Source organism: Cheilinus undulatus, linkage group 5 (genome assembly GCF_018320785.1).
Source record: "Cheilinus undulatus linkage group 5, ASM1832078v1, whole genome shotgun sequence".
Taxonomy (NCBI): domain Eukaryota; kingdom Metazoa; phylum Chordata; class Actinopteri; order Labriformes; family Labridae; genus Cheilinus; species Cheilinus undulatus.
Genome location: NC_054869.1, coordinates 17,206,238 through 17,231,123, shown reverse-complemented (window position 1 = coordinate 17,231,123; position 24,886 = coordinate 17,206,238). Strand labels below are relative to the sequence as shown.

Here is a 24,886-nt window from a genome sequence, read left to right as displayed (position 1 = left end):
ACACTCTTCATTTCTATGCAAACAAGTGCATGCTTACAACAATTCTCCACTAGACTCAGGCAGATGGGAGGCTATCTTGTCATGTGCTCATTTTCAGTCATTTCTGATTCAGATCACATTAACTAAGTATTGTAAGGAAAACAGATAAAAGGTATGTGGTCAAGATGTCTGTGATTGAACAGATAAATATGTGTTGTTCTTAAAAACAACCAGGGGCAGTTTTGGTAATTTGGAGGCCCTAAGCAAAGACAAATATGAGGCCCTTATGCATTTAGCTGAAAAGAGTCATAACAAGTAAGCAAAATGTTTTCAAGCAACTTATTAAACCGAGCTAGAGAACAACAGGGCATAGCCAAATCTAAATTATGAATACCCATCAGTACTTGCTACTCACCTCTTGGAGGAGCATCATAACTCAAGCTTGCCACATCTGAATATTTAAACATGTCCTTAGGCCAGGTGAATCTTATAAAATAAAAATAAATGCTCTCTGGTGGAGCATTTCTGTTTGTCATGCATTTTTATTTATTTCAGGGTATTTACCAAATACATAAATCCACCAAGACATTGTTTTAGGGTCCGTGTCATGGTACTTTTTTGGATAATCAATTTTAATGCTATAGCATTCACTTTTGCCATTTTATTTATAAGGCAGTCATCATTAATGCATTAATTGCAATTGAGTTCCACAGTTAGTGCATTAACTTTTAAAACACTGGAATAATCGGATGCTTTATTTTCCCTTCAGCACACTTTGGCCAAGCCTCCTCAACACCCTCAGACACAGTAAGTAAATTTCAGAACAGAAAAACATGAGAAAACTTTACAACTAGAATTGGATCAAACTTCTGTTTAGGGTTAGGATAAGGGTAAAGCTAAGGTTAGGATAACAAAAGTTAAAAACCTGACCTGCAAAACCTGATTACAAAACATTTAATAAAGCCGAGTAAACAGTGTGCTTACAGGAAAAAAGCTCATCTTCCATGAAAACAATCTAATGCAGCAAGCTTAGTTTACGTAGCTCCCTTAGCTGCATAGCTACATAAATAGCATCCTATGAAGCTTACGTAGCTAAAGTTAAGATAAAAAAGCAGCTACCCAAGCCTTAGCTATACCTGCTAAAGCTGACTTAGCTACATTGGCTTATGTAGTAATGTTAATTACGTAGCCAGTGTAGCTATGTAAGCTTTCGCTAACATGTCTATACGGTGTCTCAGATGAACGGACTGTGACAGTGGCTGTCAGAGATGAACCATCTTGGCCTGACTGTCTTGCCTTAAGTTCTTATTTCACTTTTTAGAAAAAAACTCACAGACAGCTTAGTGGATAAGCCAAAAGCCATCTGCACTTTGTTATTCATAAATTGACCTGTCTACTGTTCCCTCATTTCCTTTGCAATCTATAACAAGTCCTTTTTTCCATAGTTAAGTTTATCTCATAATCTTTGACCGACCAAAGTTCTTGATTTTCTTTCAAAATAAAAGCAGATCATTTCATATGTAAGAATTTCAAAAAGAGACAAAAGGGGAGATTCATTCCAATTAACTATAGAAATTCTGAGATGAATCGTGATTAGAGTTTTAAATTGCTTGACAGCCAAATTCATTTATAATATAAACATGTCTCAATCATTGCAAGTTATATCATACATAAACTTCAAGTTGATGTTTTCTACCTAACAGCAATAACAAAACTAAAAAAAACCTGAATATCAAGTTTCTAGAAACAGCTTTGATTAAAATCAGATTTTCAAATCAAGCAGGTTAAATCCAGTTAAAGTGAGAAAGTAAAGGGTTCTCTCTTACCCTTAAGGTAAGATAAGGTTCTTACTAACATTATGAGTTGGACTGTAAAAATGATTAAAAACTTTAATTGCAATTTGCTTAAAATTTCTGTAGTTAATCATGACTAATCTTTAATCCCTTTTTAACATTTTGAAATTCCTCCATTTTGCATTTAAAATTGGTTCCGTTCCATTTTGGATTTTTGTACTGTCCTTAACCCCTTAAAGCCTGTTGTATTATATTTGATACATAATTTTATGATACCTCTATCTTATCAATATGGTCATAAATGACTAATAAAAAAATTCTGAATACAATCTGATAAATGATAAAAATGCCCTCAAGTGGATTATCAGTTACCAAAAAAACCTAATGTATCAAATGTGATAAAAAATATAAAAAGAACCTAGGGATTGCAAAGGAAAAAGGGAAAAAGGGAAGGAAAATGTTTGATAGCACAAGGTGAAGATGACTTTTGACCTGTCCACTGAGCAGTCTGTGAATTTTTATAAGTGAAATAAAACATTAGGGAGCAGTGGTGTACTTATTTTACATTACTGTGGCTGAAGGCTGACACTGCAGTGGCTTAACCAACGTGTGCTGGGAGAAACAATAACGCATTGTATCTGGTTAATTGCAATTGATGCTGACAGCCATAATTATAAGTTATTTATAAATTATGTTGAAATTCATATTGCAAAAGAACTAAGCAAGGTTGAGAACAGTATCACTGTAGGATAAAAACCTGTTCCAGCGTGCAGTTACAAAAGTTTAAAGTTAAGAAATCTTAATAAACTTGAGGGTCCAGTTTTCATGGTGTGCATTAGCAGCCTTTACACGGTAGTTGGATGATTTACCATTTTTACTCATAGGGGGAAAAGATACATTTGAACACTGGTTGACTCTTCTTCCTTCTTTCCTTTTCTCTTCAGAGTTTTCTCTTTCCTTCTGTGCTCTTTGCCGTTCTTTCTCATGAGCAATTTTGGCAGCAGGAGTATTCAGGTTTTTATTAAGGTGTCCATTAAGGGTAGGTAGTATCAGCATTGTCAGTACCTGGAGCTCTCATATACAGATCCTGGGTCTGTTGAAGGTGGCAGTGTTGTTGGGGATGTGATGACCATGTTGGTTATGTAAGATAGCGGAGGTCTGAGTGTTGATATGGTGGGTGGTGGGAGTTAGCACGAGGGTGGACTTTGAGATGCCAGAGCTCACTGACCCACCTCTCTGAGGTGTCGTGGGGCTAATTAGATGAAAGGCCAGTGAAGGGAGGTTACTACCTGACAGCCCCAGTGGTGTCTTGGCTCTTGCTGCCCATGAGTGTATAGTGGGTTGGGGGTGGGGTAAGCTGCTGTGGGGGGCCATGTGGTAGGGTAGATAATGTCAGTGTTCTTACTAGATGGAGCTTGCATGTATGAAGCCAACACTGTGTGTTGTGGTGACCCCTAAGGACCATATGGTATCTTATATAGTATGTAACTCATTAGTAGTGCATAGGGGCACAGCTGGAATAAGGGGTCTCAACACTGAGTGCTTATCCTTTCATTAGAGCATAAGTATCTAATGTTATTGTTTTTCAAAAAACGAATGAGAATAGACATAATCAATGAGAGGTCTCTTTACAGCGTTGTTTTCTTTCATGGACAGGCCAAGCAAATTTTGGACTCAACGAACAGAGATGTGGTACCCTGGTTGGACAGCCATGGTATTGGCCCAGGCTAAATTGGCCCAAAAGCTGGTTCTGAATAGAAAAAGATGATGAACATGCTGGTAGTATCATTGTCCTGATTAAAGTAAGCCTTCTATAAAGCACTTCTCCATGCTCTTATTAAACAAGATAACACAGGAAGTGTGTCACACGATGGTGTTAGAAATCACAGTTTATTTGCTGTTATTTGGAGGTTGTAGTTGGCGGTGCAGCGTAAACGTGTTTGAATATGTGTCTGTCTCTGTGAAGCCAAACAGTGTGATGCTTTGTTAATGATCCACAGTGAAGTGCACACTATAAAACTCTGTAAATAAGTCAAAAGGAACAGCTTTAATGCTCCCCTTATTATGTTAGAGGCCAGTCACTGCAAATGTGCACCGGTCTTACTGCATAAAGCATCCAATGACAAGGATGGTAACAACACAGCGTAAATAGAGTAAAGATTATCCTACTGTCTGTAAGAGCTGATGGAAATGCGCTGCAGCTTTATGACGCACAAACTTTCCAGAGATCAGGAAATAATTTAATCTCTGTTTGACTTCAAAATGAATGATAATGAATGATGGTCAGTAGGTATTACTTTGACATTGCTATTACTAAGCCATAACCAGAAGTTAAATCAGTCTGGTGCTTTTTTTAATCCACACGTGACACCGTTACACATGACGAGGATGTGGTTGTCGTGGTTATTTCCTAGACTTTTCCTTCATTCTAGGAGGAAACTTTGGCAGGGTGGTGCTTAAGTGGGCACATTAATATTCTTTTAATCCAACCCACTGTCTGTTTTTCTGAATATTTAACATGGATTGTCAGTATCTGTGCAGGATGTGGGTGGGATTGGAGACACCTGCTGCATGTGTGGGCAGGAGTGGATGGCACGCGCTTTGGGAGCAGCAGAAATTGTCAGAAATCCAGCGGGAGCAGGATTAAGAAAGGAGTCCTGCTAAGGGCTCTAGTAAATGATAATTTGAACAAATGTTTTCATATTTAATGTGTACTAGTGATATTTCAAGAAATAGTTTTGTAAATTAAAGAACACATTTTGTGTGATTATTCTGTGTCCTCTGCATTCAGTGCCTCCAAAGACAGGGTGCTGTTTTAACATCCTCTACTCTGCTCTGTTAATAAGACATCAAATGAACATTTTAGCCATTTGTTACAGGGTTTATTTTCTCCTGTCAAACTAAAAACTTAAAACACTTAATTATTCAGCTTCTCTGTCCTCCAACTCTCTACCTCTGAAGGGCACATTTATCTCCATTAGTCCTCCACTTCTGCAATTTCTTTTCTGTCACCTCATTTAACCCTAAGCCGAGTAAGAACTGAAATAAGTAGTTGCAGTGTTAAGTGCTATAAAAGCACAAAAAAAAGAGAAAAGATAGACCTACTACGATAACATGTCACAATGTCATATGCTTGTTGCTATGGCTATACCTCCTCACAAAAACAATATACAGTATATTGCTAAAGGCTACCACCCACGCTCCAGCATACGCTCAGGAGCCTCTTTAGTGTCATATTTTTAGTGTTGGCATTTCTCTAATTGTATTTGCACAGTTCAAAAGCCTGAGTGTTACATAATTAAAACTCATTGGTAAAGAACACTCTGTACAGCGATGGAAACTGTATCATAAAATGGTTATAAAATGAGTACCACTCCATGCAAAGCTTTAAAAATGTGATGAGAATGCTCTTACTCATCTCAAGGCAAAGGTTTTAACTGTGCCCCAGCCTTCCTATCACACAGGCTTCAGCAGAGATTAATGAGAAAAGCACTGGGAAAGATTCAGCGTGTTTCTGCTACTGTTTTTGTTTTTTCTTCTTGTGGCAGATGTCTTGGTGTCAGAGAGAGCTGCTGTTCTCGTGTGCATCGTTCTGCCTGCAAAGTGTGTCACAGCAGTCTGTCCTCTCGCATTTCCAGAATAGTGGGAAGTGTGTAGGAGCACTCCGTCTTTGTGGTTGGACCTTTTTATGGACAGATTAAATCACTACATGAGCCATATGGTGGGATGTGGTCTGTTAGGACGGTAATTCTTTAAGCAGCGACAGTTTTAATACCCCTTTCTTGTCAGGTATTGTCACACACTAGCAGAAGCTATCAGTCTTACCTGCAGCAGTGTTATAGCACAATTTTGATTTTACAGAACCCTTTATCTATAAATCTAGATTTATCAGACTTAAGCTTTTAACTGCAGACTTTAGAACATATCATTTCTAGTGGCTGATGAATTTCTCATCTCCTCACTGTAACTTCCCTTTAATCATTTATAAATCTACGGTGGTAATAATTACACGGGCTCTGTCTTGTCATGTTTTCTTTACATTTGGAAGTTTTTCTTGTTTGATATCAGGTTTTAGCTGCAGCTCAATTTGCTCATTAGAGTTACATTATTCCTCTGTTCATCTTCCTTAATGCTTTCAGACAGTTTTGTGAAATTATCAGAAATAATTTCTTCTGGATTACAATTTGATGATTTGATGATGTGCTAAAAGCTTCCCTGCTGGATAGCAGACAATATTGATATTAAGCATGAAATTTCAAAGAAAATGCACATCCTGCTTTCCCCTCATACACCTGAAATAGATTTTACTGATATAGCTTCATCTTAGAATCCAAAGTGTAAACTGTGGGGTTGTGCTCAGGTGCATTTCAACAAAGAAGGTAGAAACTCCTCACTAGTACCACACTGCCCTCAAGTGGCTGATATATATAACGAATGCAAGATAGAGGAATAAAGCCCTGCTGCTCCAGCTGCCGCTGCAAGAAAGTAATAAAATATGATTCAATGAAAAAGCAGATAAGGTTTATTTAATAAGCAATTTCATATAAAATGCTGAGTTTCCATGTGTAAAGAATCAGCTATTTTTCAGTCAACACAAGAGACAAAAACACAGAAAGTACACTAAAGACAACCTTTTTGACATTTCCATTCCACATGTTTGAGTTATTACATAAAACACTTTATTTACAAAGCTCACTCCAAATAAAAAGGATATCTCTTGTTGTGCATCTTCAAAGCATAAACTGAACAAACGGAAAAGGTTGGAAACATGTTCTTCATTCTTTTTTTCTCTTTTAAGAGTAAAGTGGTTAAAAGGCAACAAGGTCATCCTCGGAGGATCTATCTCCTATCTCACAGTCACACTTACACACAGTCACAAATAGGTACTTATTATAGCACAGTGGGGGAGCCCTGCTCACAACCAAAAAGCCTTTTAAAGATTATATACTGACTCCACACAAAGCCTTTCATACATCAGCTGGTATATAATCTTTATGAATACTGCTGCTTACTACTGTGCAGTCAGGCTGTCAGCTCTAAATAGACAATCTGTAGTAGAGCTAAACGCGGTTTGGCAATAATGCACATCAAAAGATCAGAAATGAGGCAGATAAAACATAAAACATTCAGTTTTGTTTGTGAAAACAAAAAGTAATATGTATATTTGTGTCACACATGTGGCTAGCACTTGAGACAACATCACTGGGACGAGACAGATATAAATAGGAGATAAAAAAGGTCCAGTAAGTCCATGTAGGAAATGTTATAAAGGTGCTTAAAGTCTGTATTTAAACAGCTGCACAATGATCAGAGGAGGTTTTCCAGTCATAGATTCAGTTGTCATTGAAATAAATACTAAAAAGAATATAATGTGAGCTTTGGTGACAGGCCTATATAGTTGTAACATTCTATTAAACTGCATTTATGTGTTTTACAAAAGAAAGATAGGTACACATATTGTATTGTGAACTACTTTTAGTATGCGTAACCATTTAAATATCCTTATGTATATGGCTTTAAGATGACTTAGTTTTTAATACACAAATAATTTGTACCAATTAATTTCACTAGCTAAGACATATAACCCTTTAGCTCTGTTTTGCATTACATAGTAATATTTGGCTTTAACATTGCTGTTTAATTATCAGATGAAATGGCATTTCTATTCATTATTTCCCTTTGACTTGAGCACATCTAATCCATTTCATTTCATTTTCAGCTGGATTCCAACATGGTCTCACTTCAGGGACAATGTAATTTATTTTCATAATTTCCTTCAGGCCTTTGTATATCTAATGCATTGTGTTCTCTCATCAGACTCAGTCCATTTTAATTCTGTTTCCATTTGCTGCATAATAAATAATAAGAATGTGAGGAAGATGCTAACGGTTGCTTTGGGATCATTCTCTTTTTCCTGTTGTCAAAGGACTAAACAACTGAATAACAACTAGTTACTGAACAGCTCCATGTGATCACTTTGGCTGATAAGGCAAGTTTTGTCTATAAAAGGAAAGTGCATTGACTCAACAGCCCCAAGGCATAATTCAACATACACACAAACACAGGCACGCAAAAATTACAAAAAATACTCACCCCCCTTCAAAATAAAAATCCCTCTCTCCACTTGAAATCGGTAAACATCTTTGCCATTGTTAATAAATTAAAGGTTCAGCAGTTCACATTCATCAGCTGGTTGTATTTTCGTGTGTCTGTGTGCAACAGTATTTCGGGTAGTTAAGTTGTATCGTTCACATTGGTCATTGTAGTCCCATGGCTTTTTTGAGTAGCTCCAGATCTTTTCGCTTTTGAGCTGCAGGTGGAGTACAGCCGTAAGCCTGCAAACCCAGGGGCAAGTACCGCTCCTGCAGCCCAAGGATCTCATCCCCCTGCCCAGCTTGGAGAGAGACCCACGGAGGGGTTGAAGAACCACCCTGGAAGCCCCAAAGTGCCAGACTCTCTGTGGTGAGAGGTTGTGAAAAGAGTGTGTGAGACAAAGAGCTCAGAATATAGATACGAGACATAGAAAAAAAAAGTTAACCAACCTTTATTGTGTAGATCAGCAGCTTTGGCCAAACCGAACGAGACCAGATGTGGTGCTACATCAACTAGACCCCCTGGCTGACCTCGTGTTGCCATCAGCACTATGGACCTAGAGTGAAAGCAAGTTTGCTTCATTAAATGAGGTTGTAAAAAACTCTGCTCTACAGGGATGTTATACCACATAATACCACAATCCATGTCCTTGTCAGAAATTTACATGTATTGCTGTGGACTGTAAATATTCATTTTCCCTTCCTCACCTTTTTGGTATTCCAGTTTTTAGGTACTGTTCCATCTTGGCATCCATCTTTGCAAATGAGACTTTTTTGGCGACTTTCCCAGAGCATGCATCCACCGTGACCAGGAAAAACCCAGGCTGAGAGAAGGGCATGGTCACCTCATTCACCTGGAAGGTTAGAGGGGAAAAAAGGTTAAATGATTTACATGTTACAGCAAAATAGATAACATGATGTGTTTGGAGCTGTTTTTGAGACTTGAATGCTCACAGTGATAAAAGAGCTCTTATCTCCTCTCTGCTCCTCTTTGCTGCTGAGAGACTTGATTTGTGTCTGAAGGTAGAAAGTCCATGGCTCACTAGAAAACACAAGCTGTAAGAGCACAATGTGGTGAGCAGGGCTGGATTGCAGTTACGGTGTACCAGTGGGAATAGTTTAAAATGTGGCAACACAAACCTGCTTAGCACCACAGCTTTTACAGGGCTCTGTGTTTAGAGGCGGCATAGGCACCACTGCTGAGGGAGTCTTCGAGTACTTGGGGTAGGCTTTGGCTGTGCAATTACAAGTCTGTTTGGAGGATGTGGTGGCGGTGACTTTTACTCTTTCACAGCCCTTAAATGAACAATAGCTGTGACCGTCACGGCCATGACGAGCTCGGAGGTAGAGCCACAACAAGCTGGTTGTGATGGTAGGAGAACAGAGTAAATAAAAAAAGGTTTAATTGTCAGAACCAAGAAAGCCTCTGAGAGACTTAAAAGTCTAAAAGTTAAAAGCCTCTTACCCGACACTCTGATCAAAATAGTACTTCCTCTCCATCTGCCTCTTCTGAAGGTCTGCAAGGGATGATACGGTGCCATAGTCAGTGATGTCATCAAAGGTGTTGCTTTGTCTGTCGTAGATGTCGGCCATGATCTGAAAAGTGGTATCTGATGGGTAACAAAGTCCAACTAGCACCCAGTCATCTCTGAGGGAAAACAGAAAGAAATGTTACAGCAGCAGGGAAGTAAGTTTTAGCACTACTATGTATGCACTATGTTTTGACTCCACTGTTTGTTGTTGGATGATTACAGATGACAGCAAAGAGTTCCACATGGGGGCAGGAAGTTATTTCTATATAGAGGAAAGCTCCAAATGCCAAATTTTGTGCTGTTTATGGCTGTGCTGACCATTCCAATAGAAAAAAAATAATCTTGAGCTACTATTGAGTCCTGAAAGTATTGACACAGTCAGGAAAAAAGGTAAGAAAACTCAGAGAAATGGCAGCAGACTTGGATTAAAAACCTCCTTTTCAAGCCTGGACAAGTGGTGTCAGATAATGCTCATGTATGGTCTGTTTCTACCAGGTGGTCTAGTTTGGTTCAGTACAGTTTGTCAAGGTAAATTCTAATCTTACTTGTATTTTTCACAGCTGATGTCCATCCAGCCTCACTTTCTGCAATAGGAAATCTGTCTCTTTTTAGAGATCTGGATCATTTGGCTCAGCTCAGTAATAAGTGTAGTCTTTGACTTCCAAATGATCTTTATCCAGTACCAATTTGGTACTGGATGAGCTGTTTGGTAGAACAAGCTTGTTCATAAACAAAACATTGTTACTGGGTCACTTACCCCACAAGGTTTATTTGCTAAAAGTATTAAAAGCATGTTTATGACAAAAAGAGGGACAAAAGCTGTCAAAGGGACCCCGCTAGCCTCTTAGCTCAGTTCAAGACTCTTGTTTCCCTTCATCTAGCAAGATGTGTAGCAAGAGGTCTGCACGACTAAGTTATTGGTCAACCCGTTTAAAATAATCACTTTCTGGATCATATGAATTGCATGTAGAAATTTTCTGATGATCCACCTAGAGCTTTAAGGTACTAACTTTCCTCCATTCCCATTAACTCCTAACCAATATTCTTCACTTCCTGCCCCCTATCTGACATTCTTGCATCATAAGGATCATGTGACTGCAAATAACTGTACACTAAATTAACTAACACCTGTGTCGAACATATCCTCACAGACACACCTCAAAACCCCCCCTCCTGTTACTTACTTGTCAAAGTTAATGAGAGACAGGACGATCTCTCTGGGCGCAGGTCCGTTCCAGTGCAGAGTGTAGCTCTTGCTCATCATCAGAATAGGCTGGTACTGCTGAGAGGGTGCTCCCTGGCTGTTAATGCCCCTCAGTACAAGAGGAGCATTGGGATATTCATCTCTGCTGATGGATAAACTGAGGCTGGGGGCTCCCTGTGTCTGGATGTACACCTGAGGGATTATATGTTGGAGAGCAATGCTCAGGAGACTGTGCACATTACATTAAAACAACAAAGCTTTAGAAAATGACATTCTGTACCTGAGAGTAGCGGCCGCTGCAGATTACTCCACTCCACTGGGACATGTTCACACAGCCAGGGTGTTGGATGAGGTAATTGTCTGCTCTGCCAACGTAGGCGCCTGTGTAGCCTGATACTGAGCCGTCCATGTCATGAAAGATAGAGTTTTTGTCCCCGTCTAGATCATTGTCTTCAAACCACTGCCCAGGACGACCAAAGAATGTACGAAGACCAACCTTTGGATATTTGCAGACAGAGTTTTCAATATACAGGCTAGTATTATCTATCAATTACAGCCATTTCTGTTTCGCTGTGGTGCCACATCTGGTAGATGTTTGTGTGGGTGTAAATGTCCATGTGAAAGCACAGCTGCTTTTTATTGAGTAATTATTTTTATCAACGTAATGTGGTTGTTTACTTTCCATGATGTCCATAATGATGATCTCTGATCTTCTGGGAGATCGCAAAATAAAATTACAGCTTGTAATTTAATTAAATTTCTCACATACAAAATATGTAACAAGCACTGCAGAGGGACAAAGCAATTCTTTCTGAAAGCTGGTTTTATACAGGTTACTAATCTGAAAAGATAAATGCCCAAATAAAGTTGAAATTTTATCCCTCACTCAAGTAAGCCTTTTCTCTTTTATTTACACAGACAAAAATCTGACTGCAACTACCAATTAACCAATCCTTCTGAGAAGTTTGGCCTTTATTCATGGATTTTATTTACAGAGCTGGAAATGCTTACTCTATGCAAAGACCATAGATGTATCTCAAAAATTAGAATGTAAATGTAAAAGTTCATTTCCCCCCATGATTTACTTAATTAAGTTACATTTCCATAAAATCAAGATTCATCTCAAACACAGTGAAACATTTCAAGACTTTTTTTGTTTTAATTTTGATGATTACAGCGTATAGCTCACCAAAATCAAAAATCCACTATCCCATAATATTAGAATGTTGTGGAAAAGTTCGATTGCCAAGGTTTCCAGAGCCTTTATTCTCTCCCTCTGGTTTAGTACACACAACCACAATCATGGGGAAGACTGCTGACTTGACAAATGTGTAGAAGAAAATCAATAGCTACTTTCACACTGCCTCTCTTTTCTGTGTCTGTTATGCCTTCGTTCGCAGCGCCATTCTGTACAAAAGCAACCGTTCCGCAATGGGGGTCGATCTCGCCTCACCTCTGATCCGGAGATCCGAGAGGTAGTATCAGAGCCGTAACAGACTTTTCCGCAACAAGTGTGAAAGGACGTCACGGCATTCCGCAACCGCGTGTGTGCGCTGCTGTCTCCATAAACAGGAGATTTAAAAACCAGCGCAGTTTAATCGAGCGGCATTTAATTGGAGAAAACAACAGGGAGATAAAACAAAGAATAATGTGGATTAACTGGAGAGACTGCGAGGTTCGAGAGCTGATCACACTCTGTACAGGAGAGGAGAGAGCAGACACATCTCTGCTCACAGCAGTGTATGAAAAGTTCCATGATGTGTTCAAGTGAGCTCGGTGCTCTGAAGTTTCCGACCTCCGACATAAACACGTGCGCTATGACACTGCTTAAAGTCAGACCTCCAGCTCAGAAACATGGAGGAAAAAAGTATATTGGATCTAATCAGTCAAAATGAACGTTCATGTTATTTTCACTGTATTTCATTTAAAAAATACAAAGTTTTGAACCGAGAAATCCAGAGTTTCTCACTAAGGAGAAAGAACAGGACCACTGCTCAGTGGTCCTGTTTTCAAATGAAAGTAAATTTTCATTTTCATTTGGAAATCAGGGTCCCAGCGTCTGGAGGAAGATCAGAGAGGCACAGAATCCAAGGCGCTTGAATCTCGCTGTTTCCATTTCTGCAGTCAGTGATGGTTTGAGGTGCAATGTCATCTGCAGCTGTTGGTCTGCTGTGCTTTATAAAGTCCAGAGTCAACACTGCCAGCTGACTACCAGGAGATTTAGGAGTGCTTCGTGCTTCCATTTGCTGAGAAATTTTGGAGACACTGATTTCCTTTTCCAGTCGGACTTGGCACCTGCCCACAGTGAAGCAAAAACTTCCAGAAACTGGTTTGCTGACCATGGTATTACTGTGCTTGACTGGCCAGCCAACTGGCCTGACCCTGTAGAGACTCTCAAGGGAAATGTCAAGATGACAGACACCAGACTCAACAATACAGACGAGCTGAAGGCTGCAATCAAAGCAACCTGGGCTTCATAACACCCCATCAATGCCACAGACTGACTGGCTCCATGCCATGTTGCAAAGATGCAGTAGTTGGTGCAAAAGGAGCTCCCACCAAGTACTGAGTGCATTAATTTGCATAATTTTCCAGAAGGTCACCATTTCTGTATCAGAAATCCTTTTTTTGGAATAATGTTTGGTGGTGTTGTAGTATTTTAAGATAGTTGATTTTTTATTTTAGTGAGTTGTAAGCTGTAATCATCAAGAATAAAACAAAAAAGCCATTAAACACTCACTTTCTAGTGGTGTATCTTGAATATATGGAAGTTTTACTTCTTGAATTGAATCACAGGAGAAAATTACATGATATCCTTAGTTTTTTAAGATGCATGTACATATATATATAATGAGAACAGTGTGGTTGAAAGGATCAATAAGTGGTCAGTAGATGGATGAGAAAAGTATTGCACTGTTTTATATTGCCACAAGAGGGCACTAGTGTTTTTCAATGCTTTGTAAACAGGTTCAACTTTGAAAGTGGTCCCAATTTCTGTCTTATTGCTGTTTTTGACTGTTATGATCTGAGTTTGGGTTGTATTAACAGAAGGGAACAGGACGTCATAATAAATGAAATGTCCAAAGAGGAGTAGACCCAAGATGTTACTCACTGTGGAGTGGAAGTTCAGCTGGGACAGGTTATTCCGTGGAGTGAGCTGCCAGGTGTTTTTTAGGCTGAATCCCACTGCGCTGGTATAACGCTCAGGTGTGGGGATATATCCACGAAATGTACTCTGTGTCAGCCGCACTGGACCATCATAGATCTGGAAACCTCGGATAGGGAACGTCCTACAGAGTAGACATAGAAGGTGTGAGACATGGTTAAGCAAGACAACTAATGACATCAATTAGATGAGAAGATAGATATTTGAGTAAACAGCGCATGAAGCCACGAATGACCAAACTCTTAACTGATCAGTAAGAGGCTTAGCTGCAAACAGAGTTTCAGTAAAACACTTTATTACAAAATACCAAATGTGACCGAAGCCAGATAAAGTTCCATCAAGTCGGCATTCCGGTGGTTGAGAAAAATGTATACAAAGTCGTTTTCTTCAAAATGATCATTTTTCATTTTTTTCTCATTTTATGCAAGTCCGACATTTAAACTACTCATTCGATGAAAAAAGTAACACAAATGTGATACTTAAAAGCGTTAATTTTGTGTTTAAAAATGCCCTCTTTTCGTAGTTTCAGCGGGGAGATTTAGGGGAGGGGAAAGCAAAGCTGCTGGGTGATAATTGGCCACTCAGCCTGCCATTGTCCCCAGTTTCGCCCATTGAGATGGACAATAACAAACACTGCATGTCTCAAACTCTAACCCCCATCGGCACATAACTACAGCTGTTTCTAGTTATCACCTTTATCAGCAAGCCTCAAGATGGACCCTGCAGCGAAGAAAAGTAGAAGAGACGATGAAGAAGCAGCAAGAATTATCAACAGACTTGGGAAAACTTCAGGATTACTCGACAGTGAAAGTTTGATGAAGGCAGATTTCCTATGGGAATGTTTTGATGAGTGTCACCAGTTGATTCAGAAGCTTGGTTTGGGTGGACTTTATGTAAATGTGGCTCTATTGTTCATGCCCATTACCCGGCCTGCCTGAAGGTAGGAGAAGTCCTGAAACTTGGAGCCTGGTTTTCTCTGAACAAACAGGAACTAGAAGTTAACATTCAAATGAGCATATCTTTGTGAAATATCCTCAGATTAAGGTGTATGATACACCATTAAAAAGATTGGAATCTATGCTTTCATAATGTGTAAAAAACTCAAAAATGACCTCGGACGACTTGCAGGAGTTTTTACTAGCTTTGGTCACAAATGTCTACTCTAGACTACTGGATCACTGAAAAGCCAACACATCAAATGATTTAGATGTGACATAAATCCATAATTGCTGATCATATGGGCACTCAGTCGAGTCTCCATGAACTTGACTCTTACTTTGCTACAGATGTAATTATTCATAGTCCTGAGGACATTGCTAAGTTGTCTTAATAACTCAACCTCAGAACAGACCACAACACTGAATTGTCATTTTTGTTAGCTCCCAAATTGTGGGTGTTAACCAGAATTGGCAAGTTTATGTCATGGCTGACAATGAAAACTGAACTTCTGTTTCCTCCAACCAGTTCGTTGGAACTATCTTCTCATTGCAACAAAAAAAGGGTGTCAGCGGTTCTGGCAGTGACCATGATGACGACAAGCAAACTCACTGACACACAGTGTGGTCAGGAAGCCTGTAAAACATCTGTAAAGCTGTTCACAGCACCGACAATGGTCACAAACTGAATTCTTAAACCTAAAATAGACAGCTGTTTAACCAGTCTGTGTTTATGTTGTTCTCCTCTTGCATAACAACCTCTGATAAAACTGCAAGTGGACCCTGAAGAGACACAAATCCCAGAACCATCCACTCATTAGACCAGTCCACTTCATGGAGTAATTCTATTAGCTTCTTTACGATAGTGTCCTATTTCCAGTACAGAAAAGTAAAATACGAGATAAAGAAAGGCCGTAGTGCCAAAATTAATGGAAGGTCTGTGTCAAAACTTCCTGAAATCTTAATTAAAAAAAAAAATCTATCACTCTCAGGTGATCTAATGCTCCGATGACAAATATCTCCTTACAAATTATATAAGAGCATCACCACAGTTTTCATAAAATGCCAAAAATATCACTGTAGGGAAGTGAGTCAAAACAGAACGTCCTTTCACCCACAGCCTGAAGCAGCTGTAGGAGCCTCATCTGTCCATTTGTACAACAACCTGATTGCCCTCCTGGCTCTCTCGTACTTGTTTGTTTTTCCCTGAATACTTTCCTCTGCCAGCTTCTCTGACACCAATCCTTGCAACTCTTGAAAAAAACTCAGTGTGATTAAGCTTTTCCCCTCTGTCACTTACATGTGTATTCCCTCCCTTTATCAACTCCTCCTCACCTGTTTCTGGGTAGTGTCCTCATTTTTGCATCAGCCCCTCCTGGGCCCCAGTATTTATTCTGTCCTCCATTCGTTCCTCTGTTGTGGCTTTCACCCACAAACAGAGACTGTGTCACCTCTTGACTGGAGCCTTCATCCTTCGGGTAGCTGCCATCACTGCAGATGGGGACAAGTGCATACAGTAAATAAGAAAAAAATCACATCCTGACAATATTTTCATGTTTATAATGAATGATGCACTTTTAGGGAGGGAACAGGAGAATGTAGGTACTATGCTCAGAAAGAATGAGATGCTTGTAAGCACAGAGAAACTAGTCAGCTGCTTGCACTGAAGTTATCAATCATGAGGGCTTCTTGGAAACTTAAATTGGCAGGAAGGGAAGAAAGGCATATAGTATGTTGCTGAATAAAATGAAACCATATGAGCAGACTGATTTCAAGTACACACCTGGCAAATGATAATCCTACTCCATTGTCTGCAAAGCTGTTTAGAGAAAGAAAAGAGATGTTGGTTAGTGTGACAAAATGTCAGAGAACTAAATATGTTTAGAACAGACTGCATTGCTGTCACTTGGGTGCTAAGTTCCTATCACTCTTCACCTATAAAAATAATGCAATGTTTATTTAATGATGTCTCATTTAAATCAACCCAAGGATGTGTTGGAGTGATAAGTTAAATTTCTAACAGTGGTTGAAGTCATCAAAGAGCTGCAGTGGTGTTAAATCAATTATTCTACAAATACAAATTCCTTGTTTTTCTTAATTTTTTTGGTACCATCCTTTTATTTTACTTCACAAAGATCATCAGTTCTCTTCTCCTGAAGACATAACATCAGTCACATCTCACCCAGAGTTCTCGATGATGATGTCTCCTCCCCGTATCCACGCTCCTAAGTCATTGTTCTTGAAGGAGATCAGAGTGTCGATGACAGCTGCGACACGAGGAAGGCTTGGGTTGGCATTCTGGTGTGGACGGAACCTGAAAAAAGGACATATAAATTCATGTTACTGTTGCCTTTCGACGCTACTCCAATATAGTGATGCACAGATTCATCAGTTTAGCATTATTGTTGGCTAATATCAGCCCTTTTCAAAAGGTTTCAGCAAATAATGTGGGCATGAACAGATGTCAGTTGTTTTTTTTTTGGATAACTTCAATTCTGATCTTTAGCACACCTAATAGTGGATTTGGAGAAGAGTTTTATTAATAGGTGGAAGATGTGACCTACTGGGCAAACTCTGGCCGGTTTTCACGGTCAAACAAGAACAAAAATGTTGGCACTGTGGGAGTCTGACACAAAAAGAAGTAACGGAAAATCCATCAGCATTGGTATCAGTCTAATTGATGTTCTAAACATCGTTATTGTTCTTTTTACAGTTGGTGCATCTCTAATTTAATGCCGAACTTTATTTTTCCTTTAAATTCCCTGTAGTGAAAGTGAAGTGAAATCCAAACTTTGTGTCTTTGCACACTAAATGTGTTAGAATAAGGTTGATGTAAACATGTGAAAACACTGAGATCTATGTGTGACTGAATTTTTTATTTAAACCATTGTTCACCTCTTTCCTATGTCACTGCCTTCACTGAAAGTTAACAGCTAGTAACATACCGTTTTTTTGTTCATTGTGAAGTAAATCTATCAGCCATGGTGGCCTACAGGTCATTAAAAGCATCATAACAGAGTTGTTTGTACCAGCAAACAGTAAATTTCATCCCCAACTACTGTTCCCTGCTCTGGCACAGAGCCAGACAGTTGTGCTCTGATCAGAAGCGTTTTTTTTTTTTTATTTGAGAGGATCGTATTTCTTGTGAGTGGCTGTGACTTCAGCTTATTCAAACAACACGCCCACACCATCCAAGAGCAGATTTTACTGTCCCAAATTTTTAGAATTTTGAAGCTTAATTTTGGAAACTTAGAGTTGGTCCTCATGACTGAAATTTGGCCTGGTGGTTCATAACACAGAGGCCTATCATACAACAAACCGAAAATAAAGATTTTTTCAGATCTCTTTACAGGGACTTTAAAGAGTTACAGTGCATTTTTTTCAGACCAAACATATGCAACCCCCCCCAACCCCATCTCAACACTTCCCCGCCCTTCCAGGGATTTCTGTGAGAGAGAATAACAGGTGACTGCTGTTAAACATCAAAACTAAGACACTGCAATAGATTTTAAGTAAGGTCAGGCATATGAAAGTTTATTCAGTTATTATGTGTTTGTCTTCTTATGCCTTAAAGTATTTTCTTTGGTCCAGAAATTTTGTTGTTGCTTAGATGTACTCTTGCAACAACACTCCTTCTTACGTCCCTAGACACAGCATTCCAGGGTTAGCAGGGCCTTCTCTCTTTTCTTGTGTGGTGGTAGAGCTCACGGTTGTACAGAAACATGTAAAACAAACATGAAACATAAAAAAGCTGAAGGAAGCACTGTCCTGTGGGAACACAGAGCTGAGAACAACAAATCCAGAGGATTTTGACTTAGCTCTCTGTTTGGGAAGTTGTTGTTTCACAATACACTTACAATGGGTGTGCATCATTCTTGCTATATTTAGGAACCAAGCACCAACCTTGGTCGGTGAGGACCCCTTCTTAAATACAAGGAATTTTGTGACAACATTCAAAGGAAGATCTATGTGGTCTCTCTGCTGTGCAGCAGCACAATGCACAGGTTTGCTAAGACCCCACTATTACAACACACAGGCAGTTGCAGCACACCCCGCCATGCGCCAGGATGTGAGGGCCCTTCAGTGCTGCTTGCAGCCCTAGTAGTAGTTATAATGTTTCATATTATACCTCTAAAACTTTCCTCATTAAATGAGATGAAAAAGCTGTCATGCAAATGTTATAAACCTGATCTGACATTGTTTAGAACTACAGTAATAATCTAAAACCCCACTGTCCATCTCTAGAGGCTTCAGGCTTTAATACTCATCGTCTCCCACTGTGCACATTATTGGTGGCATTCCAAAAGACAACATGATGTCATAAAGTACAGAAGGATTTTTCCCCATAAGGAGCATGAATGTGCCAAGAAAAGTTTCATGGCCATCTGCCCATTACATTAGGAAATATCTTGTTCAAACCCCCCAAAAAATGAATGACTCCATGAATACAGCACTAAAGTTAAAAAAAAGTCCCAAAAATCAGCAAAAATCCTTCTCTTTCTAAAGCACTCATGGTTAGTTCTTTACAACCACACAACATGAATGCCTCCCTCCGTATGTAAGATTAATACAGATTTTGACATTTTAAATTCCCCCCCTTGTAGCTCTGCATGCACACATACACACCCACAGACAGAAAACACACACACACACACAGCTTTTCCAGCAGTCTCAGTGGACACGTAAGATTTTTTCCGTCTAGTTGAGGGCGGTATTTGGGTATGGAGCAGCAGAGAGGAAACTCTATCTGTGAAGCCTTATTTTCTCTGTAAACACAAACCTGACAGACCTTCCACTAAAATGCAGCAACAGAGTATAAGCCCATCTATCTGTCCAGTCAATGGTCATATCCTAGTAGATACAGTCATAAATAGCTTAGCTCACAAAAAGTCATTCACAGTGGCATTACACAAATATATAAGTAAACCACAAATACCTTAATATTTACTTAGTGTAACCCAACACCAACCATAGACCCCTAATGGAGAATAAGTACAAGAAAAAGCATGTGTAGTAATTAGTCAGCCTTAAGAAAATATGAATTCACAAACCTGGACAAAAAATGGTCCAGGCTGGGAAAAAATCTGATTAATTACCACCCTACACAGTGTGAACAATAAACGTTAAACCAGTGGTTCTTTACTGGTGGATTGAGACCCAAAAGTGGGTCGCGGAACCATATTCAATGCTGCAAAAACTCTACGATGCACTCATGAAACACGTTTCGTTTGTTCTGTATCTTTGTTCATTTTGCGGGGAGGTTTCTGTCTGGCATCCAAACTGCAGTATTTTTCATTTTAATAATTCTAAGTGGTTGTAAAAGAAACTCCAGAAATTTGGAAGGCAGGTTCTCATTGAAGTGGAGGTGATGGGTCCTGGAGATGGACCAATTGAAAACTACAGATTTAAACTACTTAAAGTGTGGATAGTAGAAATTGGTGGTAATAAGAGCATAAAGTATCCCACGGTATTTAAAAGCAGCCTCAGAATTGCTTTGATCAGCGTCATAAAGATAGTGCTATGTATTATGCGCATTTTCAAATGAAATACCTTCAGAAAGTGTGTCCCTTTCCAGTTGCAGTATTACTGCCTGTGTGTGAAAGGGCTATAAAAATGCTGACAGAACTCTTGTTAATGATCCATCCATCCATCCATCCATCCATCCATCCATCCATCCACTTTCGCTTATCCAGAGCCAGGTCGCGTTGGTAGCAGGTTGAGCAAGTCAACCCTGACTTGTCTGGGTTTTCCCGGAGGTCTCCTCCCAGCTGGGCATGCCCGGGAAAATTCAAAAGGAGGTAACCAGGAGGCATCCTGATCAGATGCCTAGACCAGCTCAACTGGCTGTGGCTCTACTCTACCCTCCAGATGTCCGAACTCCTCAACCTTCCTCTAAGGCTGAGCCCAGCCACCCTCCGGAGAAAACTGATTTAGGCCGCTTGCATCCGTAATCTCAATCTTTCGGTAATTACCCAGAGTTCATGACCATAGGTGAGGGTTGAGAGGGAGAATGACCGATAAATCGTAGCTTTGCCTTCTGGCTCAGCTCCTTTTTCACCACAACAGTCTGTCACAACACCTGCAGAACTGCTGGCGCTGCACCAATCCCCCTGTCAATCTGGTGCTCCCTTTTACCCTCACTTGTGAACAAGACCCAAGATACTTTAACTCCTTCAACTGAGGCAGAGACTCACTCTCCAACTTGGGAGCATTTCACCGTTTTCTGGTAGAGAACCATGGCCTCGGACTTGGAGGTGCTGACTCTCATCCTGACCACTTTGCACTTAGCTGCAAAAGTGTTAATGATATCATAATATAATTTGTCAAACAATGAACTTGTGCTACAAAAAAAGATGGGCACATGCATATTCACACAGCGCTGGATGGCATCAAACACAGCGTTATGGTCTTCTCTAAAGTCAAACTGTAAAATGACACCACTAGTTGTAATGTGATCCACGGCAAAGTGAGGTTAAAAACCCTTTCATTTTCTCTTGTGAGTGTAAATAAGTGATGAGAAATGATCTGAAGTTAATTGTTAATAACCACAGACCCATGTGCTGTGTGCTGAAGCAGCAACATTTGGTTTAGTTAAAACCATCAACAGTTAAAAACATCTAAACTTCTGTTAACCCCTTTTTATGGGATATGAATGAAGTTAATTGGTAGATGTTGGTTATTTTGGGCGCTAAAGTAGTCTGTAACTTTTATGAGCTTCCTGTAGAGTGAAGTAATGGCTAGTTGGAGCCGGCCTTTGTTATGCAATGCATATCTTTATCTGTTTAAAAGAACACAGAGCATTACTTCACATTCCTAGATGTTTTCTGATAATAGTATGGATAATCTTTTCATATTCTACCTCTCAACAAGGGAGGAAAAGAGCATATGGGCCATTACGCATAGAGACAGAGGACAAAAAGACAGAACTTCATTTGATCATTTGTGCTGATGTAACTCAGTTTAGCAGTAAAGTGTGAAAACAATAGTGCAACTGTCTTACTTCCAGTGCCCCTTGCATTTAAGGATTGAACTGTAGAGGCGTGTGCTATGCTCTCTATGCATACTTGGGCCAATCTTCTTCTTGTATAATGAGGTTTTAAAAACCCTGGCAACACTGCCATACACCACAGTAACATTTTGGAAAGGTTTAATGGTATTAAAAACGGGACACTCACCTGGCACTGTTATCTAGACACAGGTACTCTCGAGGGTCTGCAGCACTTGCATTGGTGGTTTTCACTCCTTTATCAATAAACAGCCCTGCCTAGAAGAGAGAATGATGACAATTCAGAATTGTCTCTTTAAGAGCTAAAGACAGTTTAAAAAAAATCCAAGATGAGCCACAGGTTTATTTCTGTCTGACTGACATAAACAACACTACTAGTATATTTTACAGTGTGGGAGCAAAGTCAATAATACATGTACTAAATTTAAATCCTGGGCTAACCGAGTTATGGAATCAGTGCTGCACAGCATACTGCAGAAAGAGGGAAAAGGTAAACAGAATTCCTCTGAGTAATTTTCAATGTATATGAACATGTATATTTATACTTTTCAGAAGATATGGATTAGTTCTGTTTATTTACAGAAATGTATCGTATGATAAAATAAAGAAAAAATGTCATGTCTGTATATTTGTATGAGCGTCTCATGTTTATGGAAACCTGTGCTCTGAGTTGGTCTTGTGGTATAAGCGAGGTATAGTCTCAAACCTCAGGGCTACTTCCTCTATAAGAGAGGCTGCTGTGGTCAGACTGAACAAAGACGTTACAGTTCACCTGCCTGACTTCTGTCATTACACCACAGAGCAGTATTGTAGAGCCCACTCGTGTGTGTGTTATTCCTCTCTTTTTTAGCACGAACCAAGTGAGCAGGCAGAGAATTATGTGCAATACTTTTTACAAGTTATAAATACTATAATTCTCTTGTCTCTATAAAACAAAAAGGCAGAAAGACATCACTGTGAGGTTTGGCTGCTTTTATGCAGGCAGTCCTTTTTAAAGAGGAGAGAGCATATACTCATTTTAGCCCAAACCAATAACAAAAACAAGTCATAAAGATAAACAATGCTGATGTTACCTTAAAGTTGGAGTGTACACGGTTGTTGTAAAAAATCCCAAGGGGGGTGAGCTCTGCTTTGGTCTCTGGTACCAGCCCATGAGAGTCTCCGGTGGAAGAGCTGTGGAACACAAACCATATGCCGGCATCCTGTAGCAGGAAACAAGGGAAGACAAATGAGGAGATAAACAAGATAAATCATGTACGGAGTACAGCTGGTCACAGCAAAAATTTCATTATCTGGGCTCATGAACATATCATCCATGAAAGGTGAAAGGTTGAGGTAGCATAGAACAACAAGTAGATGTGCAGGATGTTATATTACATGTTGGTCAAGACCCAAAGAAAGATTAAACCAAGAGTTCATGTAAGCTCAATCCCTCATTAAATTTTACAGTTCAATAGATGTAGACAAAATTCTTAATCAATAACACCCATACCCCCTGCCAATATGTAGTGTGTTTCACAGCCCTCCCCAGTAGATCCTCACACTGTTTGTGCCAAAATGAAAAGAGAAGCTACAGGATCACTTTTTATTCTCATATTAAAGGTCTCAACGGTTATCAGACACTAAAGCCTGTTAAATCTCATTTTATTGATGGATAACATTGTTATGACCGTTTCATTCTTCAGCTAAATTAGAGGAACACTAAAGCCAGTACAGTCTTAACTTACATACTATAGTTTATGATTCAGTAAGGGTCTCTTCAAGTTTGTCCCTCATTTTTAATAACAATTTGTTTAAAGAGAAGGTTAATTTGAAGCTGTTTTCCTTTATAAATCTGATGTTATTACCTGAGAACCAGCAGCTGCATTGCTGATGAGATTGTTGTTGGGGTTGGCGATCCAGAAGGTTGATACTGCCCTGGAAAATTCCCCCACCATGCACAAAGACAAAGACACAGACGCATGAAATATCAGACATGCGTACAAAAAAGATATTAAGAAGGCAGTTCCTCTGCATGAAAGAGACTATGACTAATAAGCAGAAAGACATCAAAGAGTCCTGTAATCCTTCAAAATTCCCTCAATAATCCACCTCTCCAACATAAACCCAGGGCAGGGACAACCCTGCCAAATAACACACTCAAACAGACTGAAACTCCTGGAAACAGGTCTTGCTGCTTCTCTGAAAGAAGCACTTTTCTTGTTATTGCAGTGAAATAAAAACATCCCATGGAGAACCGGTTGTTTTTGCATGGATAAAACCACCCCACTTTTATCTTTTGCACACATTGTAACTAACTACAGTATCTCTTTCACACAGACATGGACCCCTCTGTCTTCTCTCAAAGAATGTCTGCACTATCTCATCAGGTTTCCCACACTGACACTGACTGAGAGTGAGAGATGTTATAGTTAACATGACTGAGTTTAACAAACTGTTAAGTATTTTAAAGATAACTTCAGTTCTCAGCGTCTATTATGATCAATACATAACAAGCTACCTTGAAATAAAGACCTGTTAACCTCACTGCAACTCTTAAGGCTTGGGGAGTTTCTTATCAGTAGCCATTCTAATTAAGCTTCGTATAAGTTCAAGCAGCCAGACTATTCCACCCTTTCATTCATGAATTATCACTCATTCATGCCTCTCCCTCTCTCTTGCTCCCTCTGACTGCCTGCTTTGGTGATCAGCTGATTATGGGGTTTAAACTCACTTAACTTCTAAACTAATTTGATTCTGCTGTGACCTCTTGACCAGTCATCCTGCTGCTTTGATATTTTCTGTTTTCCTCCCTTCTTCAATCAGTCAGTCTGTTGTTTTAATTTGATTGCTGCAACCCTCCTCCCTCCCAGGAAGTCAGTGAGACAGTAGAAAAATCCAAAATGACACAATAAAAATCTTAAATGCAATATAGTGGACCTTTCGAATGCGTTGAATAGGGTGTGATTAGTCACAATTAACTACAGAAATCCAACAATTGATCGCAATTAAAGTTTTTAATCTTTTCACAGCTCCATAAAAAACATTCTTGTTTTTTTTAAAGATAATACTTTATCGATTATTTATAAATTCTGGATTCTTACTAGTAAAATCAATAAATACTTGCACTAATGTTTAAGTCTCTCCTTTTGAATCATCTTTCTTGATCTTTTTCTCCATCTCTTGCTCAGCAGTGTCTT

General features: G+C 39.4%; 1 protein-coding gene across 1 annotated transcript in view; it reads right to left on the bottom strand.

Moving 5' to 3' along the window:
- Window positions 1-6,278: 6,278 nt before the first annotated feature.
- Window positions 6,279-24,886, bottom strand: part of cemip2 (cell migration inducing hyaluronidase 2) — a 36,156-nt gene continuing 17,548 nt past the window's right edge. Inside the window, exons 10-24 of the mRNA XM_041786907.1 lie at window positions 23,555-23,624; window positions 22,781-22,909; window positions 21,877-21,965; window positions 16,884-17,015; window positions 16,485-16,520; window positions 16,037-16,192; window positions 13,713-13,890; window positions 10,881-11,096; window positions 10,581-10,792; window positions 9,330-9,512; window positions 9,005-9,224; window positions 8,819-8,920; window positions 8,573-8,718; window positions 8,315-8,421; window positions 6,279-8,229 (exon numbers count right to left, since the gene is read on the bottom strand). Coding sequence (XP_041642841.1) covers window positions 8,030-8,229; window positions 8,315-8,421; window positions 8,573-8,718; window positions 8,819-8,920; window positions 9,005-9,224; window positions 9,330-9,512; window positions 10,581-10,792; window positions 10,881-11,096; window positions 13,713-13,890; window positions 16,037-16,192; window positions 16,485-16,520; window positions 16,884-17,015; window positions 21,877-21,965; window positions 22,781-22,909; window positions 23,555-23,624 — 2,176 coding nt within the window. The 3' untranslated portion in view covers window positions 6,279-8,029. The remainder of the gene's footprint in view (window positions 8,230-8,314; window positions 8,422-8,572; window positions 8,719-8,818; window positions 8,921-9,004; window positions 9,225-9,329; window positions 9,513-10,580; window positions 10,793-10,880; window positions 11,097-13,712; window positions 13,891-16,036; window positions 16,193-16,484; window positions 16,521-16,883; window positions 17,016-21,876; window positions 21,966-22,780; window positions 22,910-23,554; window positions 23,625-24,886) is intronic.